At 48.9% G+C, this 16,721-nt stretch overlaps 1 protein-coding gene across 4 annotated transcripts in view; it reads left to right on the forward strand.

The window, feature by feature from the left end:
- The window catches only part of SMAD7 (SMAD family member 7), a 29,611-nt gene extending 14,024 nt beyond the window's left edge, over positions 1-15,587 (forward strand). For all 4 annotated transcript variants that reach the window (XM_075019821.1, XM_075019823.1, XM_075019824.1 and 1 more), the window contains one exon: positions 13,705-15,587. In XM_075019821.1, the coding sequence (XP_074875922.1) occupies positions 13,705-14,243 (539 nt within the window). In that variant the 3' untranslated portion in view covers positions 14,244-15,587. The remainder of the gene's footprint in view (positions 1-13,704) is intronic.
- The last annotated feature ends 1,134 nt before the right edge of the window (positions 15,588-16,721 follow it).

Genomic DNA, 16,721 nt, shown 5'->3' on the forward strand with positions numbered 1-16,721 from the left:
TTAGAACGGGGCGCGTCCCCGGATTTTGGGGGCACGAGGGGGGGGGAAACTGGGGTGTAGCGAGCATCCTCCCCAGCTTGAACTGGGTGCTGTGGGGTGGGTGGCGGGTGCTGGCCGGAGCCCGGCGCGGGTGGGTGCCAACCCCACCGCCGTCCCCGGCCGGCTTGAATGACCCACGCCGCAGGCTGGCCGCCTGCCTACTGTCACAAAGGAGCTTCCTTTCCAGTTTATTTTCAGCACGGAGATATTATTAACCGCTGAGGCACGGTCTCTGTTCTAACCACCCTCGCTTTTTTGCCTAAATCGCTTTGTTTTCACCCCCCCCGTCGGCGTGCCGAAGCCGCCGGCTTGGCTCCGGTGCCGCCGGGGTACCGGCTGCGTCACGGCTGCTGTTGAGGAACGGGAGGGCACGGAGAAGCGAGCGGCCTGATCCTGCACGGGGCTGAGGTCGGGGAAGGGAAGGAGCTCGGCGTCTCGCAGGATTTCCGCCCGCTGGCGTTGGATTAGCCCCTTGGTTTTGGTTGTTTCTTCTTTTTTTTTTTTTTTTTTTTTTAATTTTTTAACTTCTTCTTTCAAGAAAAGCAGCATCTTGGGTGTTGCCGGCTGCCTCTTTCTCTGCAGTTTATTTTATTTTATTTATTTATTTACTTTTTCTTTTTTCTTCTTTTTTCTCTTCTTTTTTCTTTTTCTTTCTTTTTCTTTCTTTTTTCCTTTTTCTTTTTCTTTCTTTTTCTTTCTTTTTCTTTCTTTTTCTCTTTCTCCTCTCTTTCTCCTCTCTTTCTCCTCTCTTTCTCCTCTCTTTCTCCTCTCCTTTCCTCTTTTTCTTTTTCTTTTTTCTTTCTTTTTCTTTCTTTCTCTTTCCTTTTCTTTCTTTCTCTTTCCTTTTCTTTCTTTCTCTTTCCTTTTCTTTCTTTCTCTTTCCTTTTCTTTCTTTCTCTTTTTCCTTTTCCTTCCTTTTCCTTCCTTTTCCTTCCTTTTCCTTCCTTTTCCTTCCTTTTCCTTCCTTTTCCTTCCTTTTCCTTCCTTTTCCTTCCTTTTCCTTCCTTTTCCTTCCTTTTCCTTCCTTTTCCTTCCTTTTCCTTCCTTTTCCTTCCTTTTCCTTCCTTTTCCTTCCTTTTCCTTCCCTTCTTTTTGAGAAAAGAGCTTTTCTGGGCAAGCGTTGCAGGGATTTTCCATCCCCTTCCAGGGCAGGGTGGGGGCTCGCATCCCCTGTGCACGGACCTGCCGCAGGAGCCACCCTTGGGGGGGTCTTTGCCAATGGGCTCAAGTCCTCGGATCCTTTTTCCAGGGGAGTTTGTGCTGTTGGGGATGTGATGTGGTGTTTGCTAACAGCCAGCCCTTCTCTCCCCTTTCTTCTTTTTATTTTCCTTTTTATTTTTCCCTTGGTTTTTTCCCCTCCCCTCTTTCGGGTAGCCATTTAAATACGTGATGATAACTTTCACCCTGTTAATTAACAGGAAACATTGGGACAAGACAGGAAATTACATCAGTCTTTTATGAGGAAAGAGCCAAGAAAAAAAAAATACAAGAAAACATAGTTATTAGTGAAAGCAAAGAAAGTGCTGGGGGAGGAGGAGAAAGAAAAGGAGAGAAAAGGAGAAAAAAAGCCATTCCATGGGCCCCGCTTTTCCGAGGGAGGCTGCTCCAGTACTTGATTTTATTTTTATTATGTCGAAAAATATTTGACTAGCAGGGTCACCTTTGCTTGAGCGCGACGCTTGAGCTTCCCGAGGAATCTTTTTTTTTTTTTTTTCATGCCTTTTCTCAGCTTCCTTCCCCAAACTGTGAGGCCTAGGAAGCTCTTGGCCGGGAGACTAATTTTGGTTTGGCTGCTCAGCCCTTCAAATTGGTCCCCACCCAGTGTCATTATCTTGGTTTTAACTTGCAAGAAAAAAAAAAAAAAAAAAAAAAAAACACCCTGTAAGAGCTGGCTCAGCCCTTCTCTACCCTTTTAACCTCGCTGCATAAAAAAACCTCCCGGCTTCAGCTCCCCGGTTGGGTTGTGCCGGCAACGCTGAAGAACCCCGGGGTGGTTGCAGGAGGTCCCGGTGATGCTCTCGGTGATGCTCCTCCGTGGTCCTTCCTCATCCTCCCTCAGGGATGAAGTAAGATGCCTGGTGGGGTGGTTGCAGGAGGTCCTGGTGATGCTCCTGGTGATGCTTCTCTATGTGCGATGGCCGGTACCCGGCTCTGTGGTCCTTCCTCATCCTCCCTCAGGGATGAAGATGCCCGGTGGGGTGGTTGCAGGAAATCTCAGTGATGCTTTCGGTGATGCTCGTCCATGTGCAATGGCCAGTACCCGGCTCTGTGGTCCTTCCTCGTCCTCCCTCAGGGATGCAGTAACACGCCTGGTGGGGTGCTGGGTTTTGGCGAGCCGTCTTTGGGGTGAAGTCTTGGCTCCCGTGGGCTTTCCTGGCTTTTCCCTGAATACCTGAGCGGGTGGAAAGGCAAATTTGGGCATTAAATGAATAACTCAGAACCATTCAGGCTGTTAAGCCTTGTTGCAAATATGTACCTATATGTGTTCATAATAAGCGAGGCTATAGACGGTTATATATTCAACAAAATCTATTCAACCTATATATAGGTGTAGGTTGAACATATATATATCTCAAATATATTCAATATATTGAATATGTGTAATCATATATAATATGTAGGATATATTAAATATATAATGAATATATTGTATATATAATTGTGTAGGTTGAATATATTGTCTATATAATTATATATAACATACATATATAGGTTGAATAGATTTCGTTGGTAGAGCCACCAAAACGGCAACAGTAAGAGCTGTCTTTGCATTGGAGAAACTCAGGTGTTGGGAAGGTGGTGAAAGTTCACACATCCTTTGCTTTTACAACAGGTGAAGTTAGCTCCGGATCCGGTGATTTTTGGTGACAGAAACTGGTGGGTCGAATTTATAGATGCTAAAAATTGCCGGGCATCGCTGCCGAGGGGAGCACCCTCCATGGCGGGTGATGCAAAATAATACTGGAAGGGTTGTGTGTCTGTTTGCACGTTGGTGTGCAAGGTGAGGTTTTGAGTAGAAAAGCAGGGAAAATAGCAAAATAGTTGAGGAATTAAACCGTGAGATGGGGTGCTGGTCGCCCACGCGGGACGGCTGCTGGTGACCCCATGGCTGGGCTCCGGCGGCACCTTCCTGGGCAGAGCGGATGGAGTAAATAACTCCATAAAATCATCCTTCGGGCAGAAATCAAGTAACAGGAGTTTTATTTGGAAAAGGAGTTGGGAGCCTGAAGTTACATCACTGCGTTTGAACTGATGAATTCATTTTCTTTGGAAGCTGGGCTGAGACTTTTTAGCTCATTATAAGAAACAAACCCATAAATCTTCATATGCAGAGGCCCATAGTTTTCCTGTTCTTTGTCACAGCCGAGCATGGAAAATGTATCCCGGGTGTCAAGAGCACGAAGCTGTGACACACCTGAGATGTTGCACCATGGTTATTTTCTGGAGCAGGCGGCGTGGTGCTGGATTTGCCGAGCGGCGGTGCCGAGCCCCAAATCCCCTGGGCTTTGTCCCCATGGGAGGATGCCGTTGGGTCTCGATGATGTCCCAAATTCCCTGGGCTTTGTCCCCATGGGAGGATGCCGTTGGGTCTCGATGATGTCCCATATTCCCTGGACTTTGTCCCCATGGGAGGATGCCGTTGGGTCTCGATGATGTCCCAAATCCCCTGGGCTTTGTCCCCATGGGAGGATGCCGTTGGGTCTCGATGATGTCCCAAATTCCCTGGGCTTTGTCCCCATGGGAGGATGCCGTTGGGTCTCGATGATGTCCCAAATCCCCTGGGCTTTGTCCCCATGGGAGGATGCCATTGGGTCTTGATGATGTCCCATATTCCCTGGACTTTGTCCCCATGGGAGGATGCTGCTGGGTCTTGGTGATGTCCTAAATCCCCTGGGCTTTGTCCCCATGGGAGGATGCTGCTGGGTCTTGGTGATGCCACCCCGGCTGCGGCGCGGTCCCCACCTGGGACAGGGCTCTGCCGCTGCCACCGAAAGCAGGGTGGGATGAGCACAAGGAGCTTTCTGAGTTTTTGTTGGGTTTTTTGTGTGTTTTTTTTTTTTTTTTTTTAATCTGGGTGCTGCCGACCTGCCCCGTTTTATAGCCCGGGGCAAACTTCTGCCGGCCTCCGTCTGCAAAAGGGGGGTGCCAACTCCGCCGGAGCGCCGGGAGGGTTAATTACTTAATGAATGTAATATTCTCTGTAATTGCTAAGCGTTATTAATCCAGAGCAAAGTGAGAGGGGAGGGGAGGGGTGCGTGCGTGGCCAGGCTTGTGAACTCCATCCAAACGCCGTCCATCCGTCCATCCCTTCTTGCCCCCGACCCGGGTAGGGACTGATGCCGTCCGTCCGTCCATCGGTCCGTCCGTCCGTCCCTGGGCGGCGACCCTGCCTGTCCACGAGCGTGCTTTGCCGCCTGCTCTTAGGAATAGGCGTGATTAGATTATGAAGGCAGACAGAAGTAATGATTAACTTTTTCAGTCTGCATGCTGTCTCCAGTCTGGCGCTGGGTGTTTTTTTTTCCCCCTAAGTAGGCCCTGGCCCCGCGTCGACAGGGTATTAGGTTGTAAAGAAAGCCAGGAGGAATGAAGGCAAAGGAGGGAGGGGAAAGGGGGGGGAGCCTTTTCCATCGGATCCGGGACTGGAATTTATTGGCAGGAATGCAGTAAATGCTCCAAATGCCAGCCCAGCTAAACAGTTTTCATAATTGTTACGGAGCGGGGCACGACGAGCGTGAAAAGGACTTTTGTTCCAACCCTGCTTTTTCCATGGGTTTACGTCCCTGTGAGGGATGCTGCTCTGGGAAAGGGAGCTGGGGGAGGTGGCTTCTTTTTTTTGGAAGTGGGGGGGAACATATATTTATGTCTGTTTTTAGTCTTTGGGGAGAATTCTAGGTCGGTGTGCTGCGGGGAGAGGCTTTTTTTTTTTTTTTTTTTTTTGGTATTGAAACGAGAGCGGCAGCGATGCCGCGTGTGTGTGCGTGGAATGCAGTTGGGGGGGGGAAAAAAAATCCTAACACACATCTGTGTATTAGGTATCCGTTTGGAAATCCTAGACTGCTCTGCTTCAGGTTTTATTAAGGTCTTTACAAGGTTTTTAACGTGTAACCCACATAGCTACATGTTGTCAGTGCAGAGCTGCGGCTTTCCTGGGGGCTGTATCCCTGTCCTCCCCGGGGCATCACTGGGTACGAGGCGACCTCCTCCCCTCGCCAACAGCGGAGCTTTATTTTTAATTGCAAAAGGTCTTCATCCTCTAAAACCGAGCTCGGTGGCCGCGTTGAGGGGGGGTGGCATGGCTTGGTGGCTTCTGGTGGCTTCAGCATCCGCGTCGGTGATTTATCCCCGCGCCGAGGGCGATGGGCAGGATGCTGTCACGGGAACCTCCAGCACAACCCAAGCCGGGAGAAATATTTTGGCGAGCTCATCCTCAGGTCTGATCGGTGTCGTTATAAGTCAGGAGCCCTTTGTGTGCTGGTTTCTCCTTCTCGGAAGGTTTCTGGTTGAGATCTGGGTTGGGTATGGGTGGAGAAGAGGTGTGTCTTGGTTGCTGCTGAGGACGAAGCACGGAGGTGTTTGCTCATTTTGGGGAGCTGGGGCTGGTACCAACCCCCAGTCGCTTGGTGGTTGTGTGGCAGCATCTCATGAGTGCTGGCTTGGGCTCCCTGTGTTTTCCAGAGGAGCCTCTTGGCCGATTGGTATTAAAACGCGATTATTCTGGGTTGCTATTAAGGTGGGGGAGGAGGTTGGAGGGTGCACGGGGCTGCGGAGCATCTTGCAAATCCTCCCAGGACTCATCCCCACCAGCGCAGGAGAACAGCAACGGGGACATGTGCAGCAAAAATAGGATTTCTGGGGTTTTTTTCCATGTGGACCTGCATGCCGTTATGCCTATCTGGGTGGCCTGGGGGTCTTAAAATCCTCGTGGATGTTGGGAGCACCCCTCTGGAAGGGTCTCCCCTCTTGAAGCGTCCCTTCGTCCTACCCGGCCGCCGGGTTGGAGCTTGGGGAAGGGATTCCCGTCCTACTGCTTTTTTGAAACAAGGGAAAAGTTTTCCCACACCTTTGAGGAGTGCAGGAGGAGAGGCAGATAAAGAAGGTTCTTTAAATTAAAACTTCAAAAATAATTAGACTGACTGTATACTAAACAACAGCAAAGAGGCCCATTTACTGTAAATATTATGAATGGATTTGGCTGGCTTCTTCATCCCCACCCTTCCTCTAAGGCTTTTCTCTGAGCCGAGTCGAAATTCGGCCTTCAGACAGCACGGTACTCTATAATTTGCATGGCTGATGAGGCCCGAAGCCTGGTACGGAGGAAACTGGAGTCAGCTGGCTCCTCTCTAACCGCTGGAGACAGGCAGACAGGCATTTTTGGTGTGTGCCTGCGTATTTTTTTTTTTCTCCCTCCTTGTAGCTGCAGCCTTGCTTGGCTTTTAAAGAAAATGGGCACAAAAAAAGGTTTGTCTCTTCTCGAGTCGTTTTTAGCCGTGGTAATTGATTAATCACTGTAATTAGACAGTAGCAGTGACTAATAGGATGTTTATGAATCAAATTTCTGGTTTGGTGGACTCCATGAACTCAGCAGTTTCACTTTGGTTCATTCTTTGCTGTCCTTCGATGCAGGGGACGTCGGGGAGCTGGGCTTCCTTCACACGTATATATTGGTCACCCTCTATTTCTCTTGGACATCCCTCCTGGGCCAGCCTTGGCGTTTGCCATACTGGCGCCCGCTCCTGAGGCTTTGTAGGTCTGCCACAACGTGCTGGCAGGGACCCTTTCTCGGTTTGTTTTCTTGCTTTTGTGTCCCATCCCTGAATTAACCCTGAAAAGGGCAGGGCTGAGTTCCAGGCTGGGAGAAGGTTGACTCAAGGTGCCACCAAGTTGGGTTGGGAACCTTAGGAAATGTCCTCAGGGATCCGTCATCTCTACCCACTGTCTAACCCGACCTCGTTTTTGTCCTGATTTCACAAGAGGGTTTCCCAGCCATGGTGAGGGCGATGGAAGTTCTTGGTTGGGTCACCAGGGGACCGAGCAGAGCGCTCCCAAGCTTGTAGGTCACCGCTACCGTGATGGAACCGAAGCCCTAATTACAAATATCGGGAGACCCCAGGCTCCTTCCCCTGATGGGCTTCTGCCAGATTTTATCCTCTGTCTCCCCATCAGACTCGCAAGGTTTCAAATCTGGTGGCAACATCTCTGCTTCTGGATACCAGCCCTTTGAAAACTCCAGCAAACTGAAGTCTTGGGGGGGAAACTCAGGTGGACGTTTATTTTCGTGCAAGGTTGACTTACTTTGCTGGGAGCGAGGAGGCATTTCAGTGATTGGGTGGACAACTTGTTAGTAAATTAAAGAAATAATCTTAAGGCTCTTTAGCCTGCACGACTACTGTGTATGTTGAGTAATAAGAGCTGCCTAATTAGACATAGACACAAATTTATGGTCTAGCCTGTCAATCCGCGGATTAAGGACTCCATAAGTACCTACTGACATGATGGGCTGTAATGGCTCCTAAAGAGATGTTATGGTCTATCGTGTCAATAATCCACAGATTAAGGGCTCCCTAAGCATGTGTTGACGTGACTGACTGTCCCAGCTCTTTGGGGGCTCTTGTGTTGGCGCGGTGGAGGGACCCCATGGGCCAGCTTGGGTGGTGGCATCCCTGCCGTAGGTAAGGGTTTGTTTTCTCTGCAAACAACAGGAGCTTAACACATGACCATCCTCTAAATTAGCCTTTCAGAAATCGTCCCAGCCATCAAAAGCAGGGGGAGGGTGAGGAAGCTGAAGCTGTCTAGGCCTTGTGTGCAGGGAGATATAAAAGGGTTGGGGCAAACATTGCCGTGGGTGGTGTCTCCAGGCTGCCCATAAACTCCGTTAAAGGCACAAAGACCCTTTTCTGCAGCAGGATATATCCTTTAATTTGGATTTTTTTTTTTCTTTGCTTTTGCAAAGCATACCTGGAAATCTGGCTTTGAAGGATTTTTCTTGGGGTTTTTTTTTGTTTGTTCCCCCGCCCAAGTAGCCTGTAAATCACCCAAGAGACTAGAAGGGAAGTAAAATTTCCCTTTTTGGTGCCCGTTTTTCTTTGCTTTGATGAGCTGCATGGTTGCACGTCATGCTCGGTGTTCTCCTCACCTTGATGTAATGCCGGTTCGCTTCTCGAGTAAGAGTCGAGGGGTGTGTTTTTCCTGAGATCCTGCAGAAACAGCATTTGCCAGTAACACGAGGGGCAAAACTGCAACTGGAGTGCCCCGAGCTGCCCTGAGGACCCTCAAGAAGAGCACGCAAAACCCCATAGAAAGCTCAGGGGTTTGCGTCTCCATCTCTTCCATCTCGACGAGCAGGAGAAGATGGGGCCGTGGCTCTGCTCCGGGCTCGCAAATGCCGCTTAAGGTCAGCCAAGAGAGATTACCGGGCGCGAGACGTGCTGAGCTTGGTCTCAGCCTTGGCCCTGGCCAGACGACACGTTGTGCTGACATCAGTCCAGCCAATTTTTTTTTAAGCACAGATGCCCTCTGTGTGTGCTGTCGGATAAAGAAGGAAGGACCGTAGGTTCATCTGCCCATCGGCGGTGCCCACATCGCTCGTTTTCCAGCAGAAAGCTGCCTCCTGGGAAGGCAGGCAGGGATCTCGCCACTTCTCCGGGTCTCCTTGGTGCCCACGTCTGGGTCCTGGTCCTTCGAGGAAAGGTCCATAAGACCAATTTTTTGGTGCTATGATTTCTTGGTGGACGTGTACATTAATTTATCTGTTGCCTTTACCCATTTGTGTTGGGTTATCGGTCATGCCTGCGGTGTCACCTCCGCAGGTGGCTCGGGTGAAGGTACCACAAAATCTGAGCAACCTGATCTAGTGGAAGATGTCCCCGCTCATTGCAGGGGGGTTGGACTAGATGACCTGTAAAGGTCCCTTCCAACCCAAACCGTTCTACGATTCTGTGAAAATGAGGAGACTTTTGTTAGCGGTTCAGGTTAGGTGATGCCACGTTGAGTATTGCGTCAGGGTTGATGTTCGGTGGGAAATCCAGCCGCAGGGATCACAGAGGAATGAGGGAGAGGAGGGGGTGTGATAGTGAGAAATTGAGGAAGAGCATGAGAAGATGCTCTGGGTCAAAGCTGCTCTTAAAAAAAAAAAGAATAATCTATAAATACATATATTAAAAAAAGTATAAATACATAGTTTGAAACACTTCTACAGTTGGATAATTTAATTTGCGTCTAATCCTAATACCACTGAGGAAAGATCCAATTACAGGCATTTAAAAACCTAATCAGGAGCGCAGTTGTATTCCCATTTTCAGCGACAAGTTGTTATTATCGCAGATATCAGTGACAATTTAGATAGCTCTTGACTTGATCAGATGGGAGTAGTCCCGGCGGGTGAGATAGCTCAGTGTGTGTTAAACTTGCTGTTTTCTTTAGAGGTCGGTTGATTACAGGAAAACCTTTAGCTATGTCAAAACAAAATAAAGCAAAACAAAAGATCCCCAGCCCACCTCCCCTCTACGTTCATGAACTTGGCACCGGGACAAGGCTGAGATCCAAAAGCTGGCCAGGAGCTGTGGTGGTGTTGGTTTGTTGTTTTTTTTTTTTAAATCCAATTTTGCTGAAATGTTTCAGTTCCTCCTGAATGAAAAAAGAATTTTTTCTTCCCAAGCTCCTAATAAAACTGCCAGAGCTCAGAAAGAAAAAGTAGAGATGATAGGGTTTTATCATCTTAAAAGCGTTGATGTGTCGAGGAGAAAAGCCACACCAGAAATTTCATGCCACTTCCAAGCAACGTGAGATGCGAGTCCTCCTGCCACAGCTTGGGAGGACCAAGCCATTACTGATCAATTTGGGTGTTTCCGTGGTGTGAATCTTTCATACCCACCTTCATGTGGACCTCCTTGGTTTCAGCAGCTTTTAATTTTGGGGGGTTATTGCTCTGGTGTCCCATCCTCCAGGATTTCTGTATGGATATAGCATTTCCCGCAGCATCCCTCCCTGGAGCAGGATGATGCCCCGAGCCCACGGGCAGCACGTGCACACCCGAAGCTAGAGAAATCCTGGCTGTGGCCTTTTATTGAGCAATTTTGGGCAGGACTTGGTGTTCATGAGGGTCAAGGCGGGTGCTGGGGATCCTCGTAGCCTCCCATGCTGGTTGGTGTGTTGGGAAGAAGCTGGGATGATGCTTTTGTGGAGGACACTCCTTCCTCTCCAAGGGATGCGCCAGTAAAAGTCAGGGTAGCCCTTTAGGAGGGTGTAAAAAATAGGGAAAAAAAAAATCAGTTTTTCAATGGGAATGTGATGTTGAATAACATGGTTGTGCTGGGACATCGCCGTCTTTGTCACCATCCACACTAACCTTCCAAAAAATATGACGCCAAAGACTTTGGGGTATCAAACTATTGCCTTAATTTCTCCCTTTCATGCAGAAGGGTGCTCTGCTTCAGATGGCTGTTCTCTGTAGACCCAACTATAAGTGATCAATACGACCAATTCTCTAAATTCCTGAGGGCAGACTTGCTTTATTTTCAGTTATTTGGTTTTTTCTTTTTTTTTTCTCACAATAAGCTTGCACAATGCACTGGGGGGAGCCTGGTGGAGCCCCTAGGCAGGCTGTAATGCAAACCATGGAAAATACTAATAAACCAGCGATAGCAGCAAATGGAGGGATGCTTAATAATGAAATAATAGTGCGGATGTTTATAGCATTAAACATTATCATTGTTTGCTGGAATATGGGAACGCTCCCGGTTTGCTGGGAATTTTCCAGGCATTTAGAAAGGGATGTGTTTGCTCCAAGGAGCTCATAAAAACGATGCTTTTAACTCAAAACAAGAATCCCAACGCGTTTCTCAGGCGTTTCTGGGCTGTCACACACAAGGATACGTTGCAGGTGATGTGGCCGCAAATTTCCCAGTATCTGGGTTTTTGTGGGGGTTTGCGGCAGGCGGAGACAGGTGTTGGATGGTGGGTCCAGATGAACCCGGCGGGGCGTTTTGGGGCAAAATCCACGTATTTGCTTCATTTGCCCACACCCATGGTCATTGCCACCAAAAAAAAGCCTTTTGGGGAAAAAAAAAAAAAATCTCCATCACTGCAGGAAACATCTCTGCGTCAATTTTTCCTCCTCTCCTGCAACCTCCTCCTCTGCCTCTGCCGCCCGAGTGATCCCACCGGCTTTTCCCACCCCTTTTCCCAGCAGATGCCAAAATCAGGGAGGCGGGTGGGAGCGGGGAGGCTCCGCCGGGGTCCCAACAACCATGAAAAGCAGCTTTGGTGGCGGCTGGCAGGGAGGCCTGATCCTGTTTATCCGAGCTGAAGCCTTATATTCTCATGGCTTTTTGACTAGACATCCAGTCAACAGCCGAATCCCGCAAACGGAAGAGGCTCTGGCATATTTATACTGTGTACTGGCATTGGCTCCTTAAAAAAAAAAAAATAAAAAAAATCCCGGATTACCTAAGACTTGTCCTTGAGGTCTGGTCACCCCATGTCATTGAAAAACCTAGTGGGATTCATTCATGAACTTCCAGCCCTCCATAAAGGTCTGTTCATTCATAGCCAAGGCAGTTTTCTTTTTTTTTTTTAGGTTTCTTTTTTTTTTTAATGCGCTGGCAATTAAATAACTCTTTGTAAGCGGCAATGAGCTACTTGTTAAGTGGTCTTCACTAATGCAAGCACAAATATCAGGTGAAAAAGTCTTTTTTTTTTTTTTTTCTTTCCCTGCCTCCTCCTGAAAGGGATGCTTTTATGTTCATATAAACGAAAACCTATAGGAATTTCAGCAGGGTTCAATGGCTGCTGCTCCAAAATTCTCTCAGCTGCTGTAAAACAAAAAAAAAACCCCAAGAAGCTCTGAGCATCGCTGGCAGGCAGTCGGCGGGGAGGGGGGCGATGGGTGCTCGAGGTGGGGACAGATCCAGGAGCATCTTCCCCCTGGATGCAGGAGCATCCCCCTCCCAAATTCCTCTCTCTCTCCTGGGCATCCTCCTCCCAAATTCCTCTATCTCCCGGGCAGGTGGGGGAAACACCATCCTGGGGGGGATTTCTTGCCCCACTGGGTGCACCCTTGGGTGGGGGGCACCCCATTTTGGGTTAGGGAGGAGGTAACCCACGCCGCCAAGCCTGTCCCCCTTCGGTCCCTCGCACGGTGCCAGCTTTCAGCAGGATGTAAAGTTATCCGCGACAAAGTCTTGGGAGGCACCGAAAAGGGGAGATGGAAGGACAAACCCGGGCACACCTCGAGGGATGCTCTCCCACCGCCGGAGCCCCCATCCCCGGTTTCACCTGGGAGCGAGGGTCCTATTCTGGGGCGTACACAGTCAGGCCCATTTTTAGTAGCTGCCTCCAGCAACTGGAGAAATATTTTCCTTGCTGGCATAGAAATGAGGAAATTAAAAGTGTGTGGCTGGGCTTTTTTTTTTTTTTTTTTTTTTCTTTAAAAGCACAGTGCAGAGCTTGAAGCGCGACTCGGAGACGGGAGAAAACCGCCTGCGCTGGGGAAACTGGCTTATTAATAGCAAAAAAATAGAGAGAACAGGGCAGCCGGCGTGCCGCTGCCATTGCTCATGCTGGGGGGTGGTTTGGGGGGCTGCCAAGGTGATTGAGGGAGAACTTTGGGGTGCTGGGTCACCCACCATCCCTGGTCCCATAGCTGTTCCCATGGTGCAGGGGATTATTTCGGTAGCGCTCACTAGCTTGCATTCCCAGCTTGATTTTTTTTTTTTTTTTAAATATATATTTCTTTTTTTAAATACAGTTCTAGAGATGACTAGTTCCCAGGTCTTCACATACTTACCAAGGCTGGAAGGAATTACCTGCTGAGCAGCGTCGGGCTACTAGGGATCCTCCGTCATGAAAGGGGGCTTTTTCATGTTTCTTAGCCGCCCCCGCTTGCTTTTTCCTCCTAAGTCGTATCCTTGCTGCTCACACGGGGTAGCTACGGGCAAGGGAGTTGAAAGAAGGGCTACGGGAACAAAGCTCTGGGTTTTTTGGGGCCATTTTTGTTAAGAAGTGTGAGATTCCTGGTCAATGCCCTGCCGCCGTCTGATGGTGCTTCTTGTGGGTCAGAGCTTCATCCAACGTCTCCATCCTCTCCATCACCCAGGCTCTGCCTACGGGCAAGGAAAAGCCCCATGAGCTAGAGCAGGCGAGTTCTTGGCTCCTCCAATCCCATGGGGTGACCTTCAGTGTGCTTTTCTTAGCAGCGTCTTGGTTTTTTTCGGTGTCTGTGCACAGTAGATAGTTGTTTATGGAAACGGATCCGTCGTTTGGTGGGTGTAAATAAGGGGTTTTAGGGTGTTTGGTCTTGCTGGAGCATCTCATCTCCTGTTGGCGCTGAAGGTGGTCCTAGGGATGGGTTGGCTGAAGGATGGCTGCGCCGCGGGTGCTGCTGGTGGGTCTCAAGCCACTTTTGAAGGCGGACCTGGTGATTTAGGACCCGTAACTCCAGCCAGAGCTAGGCACTGAAGCAGCACGGGAATCCCCAAAACCTGGGTCAGCTTAAATGGTCTTAGTAGTGGCCTTAACACGTGGCTTTTGGAAACGGTGGCTGTGCTGTGGGCATCGTGAAGACACGGGCAGCCAAGGACCTGCTGGCGTTGCGTCGCTTTTGGGTCGTATTACCCACCCCCGGCACTCAATTTTACCTTTTCTTCCTTTTTTTCTCCTCTTCTGTAGATTCCCAAGTTCTTCAGGAGCCGGGGGATCGGTCACACTGGTGCGTGGTGGCATACTGGGAAGAGAAGACGCGCGTGGGTCGGCTGTACTCTGTCCAAGAGCCCTCCCTGGATATCTTCTATGATCTACCTCAGGGGAATGGTTTCTGCCTCGGACAGCTCAACTCGGACAACAAAAGCCAACTGGTGCAGAAGGTCCGCAGCAAGATCGGCTACGGCATCCAGCTCACCAAGGAAGTGGACGGCGTGTGGGTGTACAACCGCAGCAGTTACCCCATCTTCATCAAGTCGGCCACACTGGACAACCCCGACTCCAGGACGTTGTTGGTTCACAAAGTGTTTCCAGGTTTTTCCATCAAGGCTTTTGACTACGAGAAGGCGTACAGCTTGCAGAGACCCAACGACCATGAGTTCATGCAGCAACCATGGACCGGATTTACTGTTCAGATCAGCTTTGTGAAAGGCTGGGGCCAGTGCTACACGAGACAGTTTATCAGCAGTTGCCCGTGCTGGTTGGAGGTTATTTTTAATAACCGATGACTCGAGACAGAGTGGACTCATGACATTTATACTACTTTGCTGCTATTATTTCCTTCTGAGTGCTTGCTTTTCATGCAAACTTTTTGTTTTTGTTTTGTTTTGTTTGTTGTCCCCCCCCTGCCCCGTTTTGAGAAATAGCTTATGGAAAGATTTTTTTTTTGCCTTGGGTATTTTGATAAATATATCTATTTTTTAAAAGTGTGAATGACCAATAACTCAGAAGGGCGAGAGAAGGGTGCGGGGGGATGGATCGCATACGATAATTGTTTCACGCCTCTGAAAGGATTATCCTATGTGATCGATGGATTCGGAAGCCACTTGCTATATGTTACAGCTCCTTCTCTTGGATAAAACAACAAGATACCTGTATTTTTTATGCACCACCTTCCCCTTGCCACCAGCCATCCCCGGTGACGGTGACACCAAGTCCCCTTCCCCAGCGGTGCTAACCCCACGTTGCCGCCGAAGGATGGTGCAAAACCTTCCCAACCAGGTCTTTACCCACCCTTTTAATTTTTATTTTATTTTTCTTGTTGCTGGGTTCACGTCTTGTCACTGTGTTCATCCTTCCACTGCCTTTTTTTTTTTATGGTCATGGATTGACGCAAGGGGAGAAAACAACGGCGGAGAAACCTCGTGCATGGCCCGTGCTTTATAATTTGAGCTGAGATGTGAAGCGACAGAAGCGTAAGCCTAAAAAACCGAAACAAAACAAAACAAAACCAACAAAACAAATGAAAAACAAATGGGAAAACAAAAGAAAAAGTGTTCACGATAGTTGGTCTGTTGTAACCTGCTTAGATCAGGTTATCCCGGTACCATCCTATCTGGAAATGCAGTTGTGCTTTCATTTCTTCTTGAATTCATACACGAGTATGATACTTTTACACTGTTCTTAGCTCAATGAGCATGTTTAGACCTTAACATAAGCTATTTTTCTAAATATAAAGGTTTAAATGAACAAGAGAGCATTCTCATTGGAACTTTAGCATTGTAGTGCTTTGGAAATAAAACACACACAAAAAAGGACTCCTTAAAAAAATCCTGAGATTTATTAAAGAAAAAAATGTATTTTATGTTATATATAAATATATTATTACTTGTAAATATAAAGACGTTTTATAAGCATCATTATTTATGTATTGTGCAATGTGTATAAACGAGAAAAAAATAAGAAAGATGCACTTTGCTTTAATATAAATGCAAATAACAAATGCCAAATTAAAAAAAAAAAAAAAAAAAAGAACACGAGATTGGTGTTTTTTTCTATGGGTGTTATCATCCAGATGAATGTTTTTTCTAAAGGAGTTTATGTTCCATTAAAAAATAAAAACGTACACTTGATCCCAGGCTGTGCCGAGTGGCTTTTTTAGTGGCGGGGATGAGGCAGGCAGGAGAGATGCTGCTCTAGGTGGGTACCGCGTGGGATCGGCGCTGAGGGCACCCACCCCAGCCCCGTGTGGGACCTCTCCGGCGTGGGTAGCACCCAGGTAGGGTCAATCCTGAGCTTTGGGCTCCGTCGGGCTGATTTCGGTGCACGTGGCTCTGGGCTCCCCAGCTTGGATGCACCCAGTCGGTCCCAGTCTGGAGGGGCTGGCCGGATCTGGGTGGGTTGCACAGGGGTGTCTGGCTCGCTGCCCAAAATCTGCTGGGGTTATTTTTGTTATTATTCCTGTTTTTCGTAATTTCAGCTTGAAAGAACCCCCATGCTGGGGACCCAGCTCCCATCGGACACTGCCCCAGTCCCTGAAATACCACGGAGGGCCAAGCTTCTGCTCTGTGCTGGGACACGGGTGGTCCACGCCACCAGGCGAGGAGGAGAATTCAAGAAGAGGGGAAAGCCAGTCCTCGGTGGGTTTTCCTCAACCATTTCGTGCCCCCTTCATCTCCCATGCCTCTGGAAATAAAGGTTATTTTTTTTCCTTTCGCCCTGCTCACCCTGCCTTCAGGCGTTCACCGCTCCACTGTGTCGTATCCCGCTTGCACATGTCCTCTGCCAGGGAGAAGGTCCCTACGGCTGGTTCCTGCCTTTTCCAGAGGGGGACCTTGAGTGGAAACCACCAGAGCGCTGGAGACTGAAGGATTTGGAGAAAAGTAGACTGTCCGGATGGGCTTGTAAGCTCCGTCGCTGCCAAAGCGCCTGGACCCCAGGAATGTGACTTCAGCCTCTGCTGTCCTTCATGCGGTTGATGGCCGTGGCAGTAGGTGAGGCTTTGGGAGCATCTGGACCAGGTCTGCTCAGCGCTGTGCCTTTTGGGAGATGCGGCCAACCCAGAGGGATTTGGTGAGGTGCGGTATACGGTTCGCTCTGAATGGACTCTGCCTTCCGCTGGGGTCGTGTCGCCGAGACCACGAACCAGCTTCAAAATGGCTTTCGATCGTGCACGAAGTTTGCATGGGAGTTTCAATTTCCAGGCTTTCGCCCCTCATCCTTCAGGTGGGAGTGGGCCTCGAAGGCTGCGGACATGATGGATGCAC

The sequence above is a fragment of the Buteo buteo genome, chromosome Z (genome assembly GCF_964188355.1).
Source record: "Buteo buteo chromosome Z, bButBut1.hap1.1, whole genome shotgun sequence".
NCBI classification, from domain to species: Eukaryota; Metazoa; Chordata; class Aves; order Accipitriformes; family Accipitridae; genus Buteo; species Buteo buteo.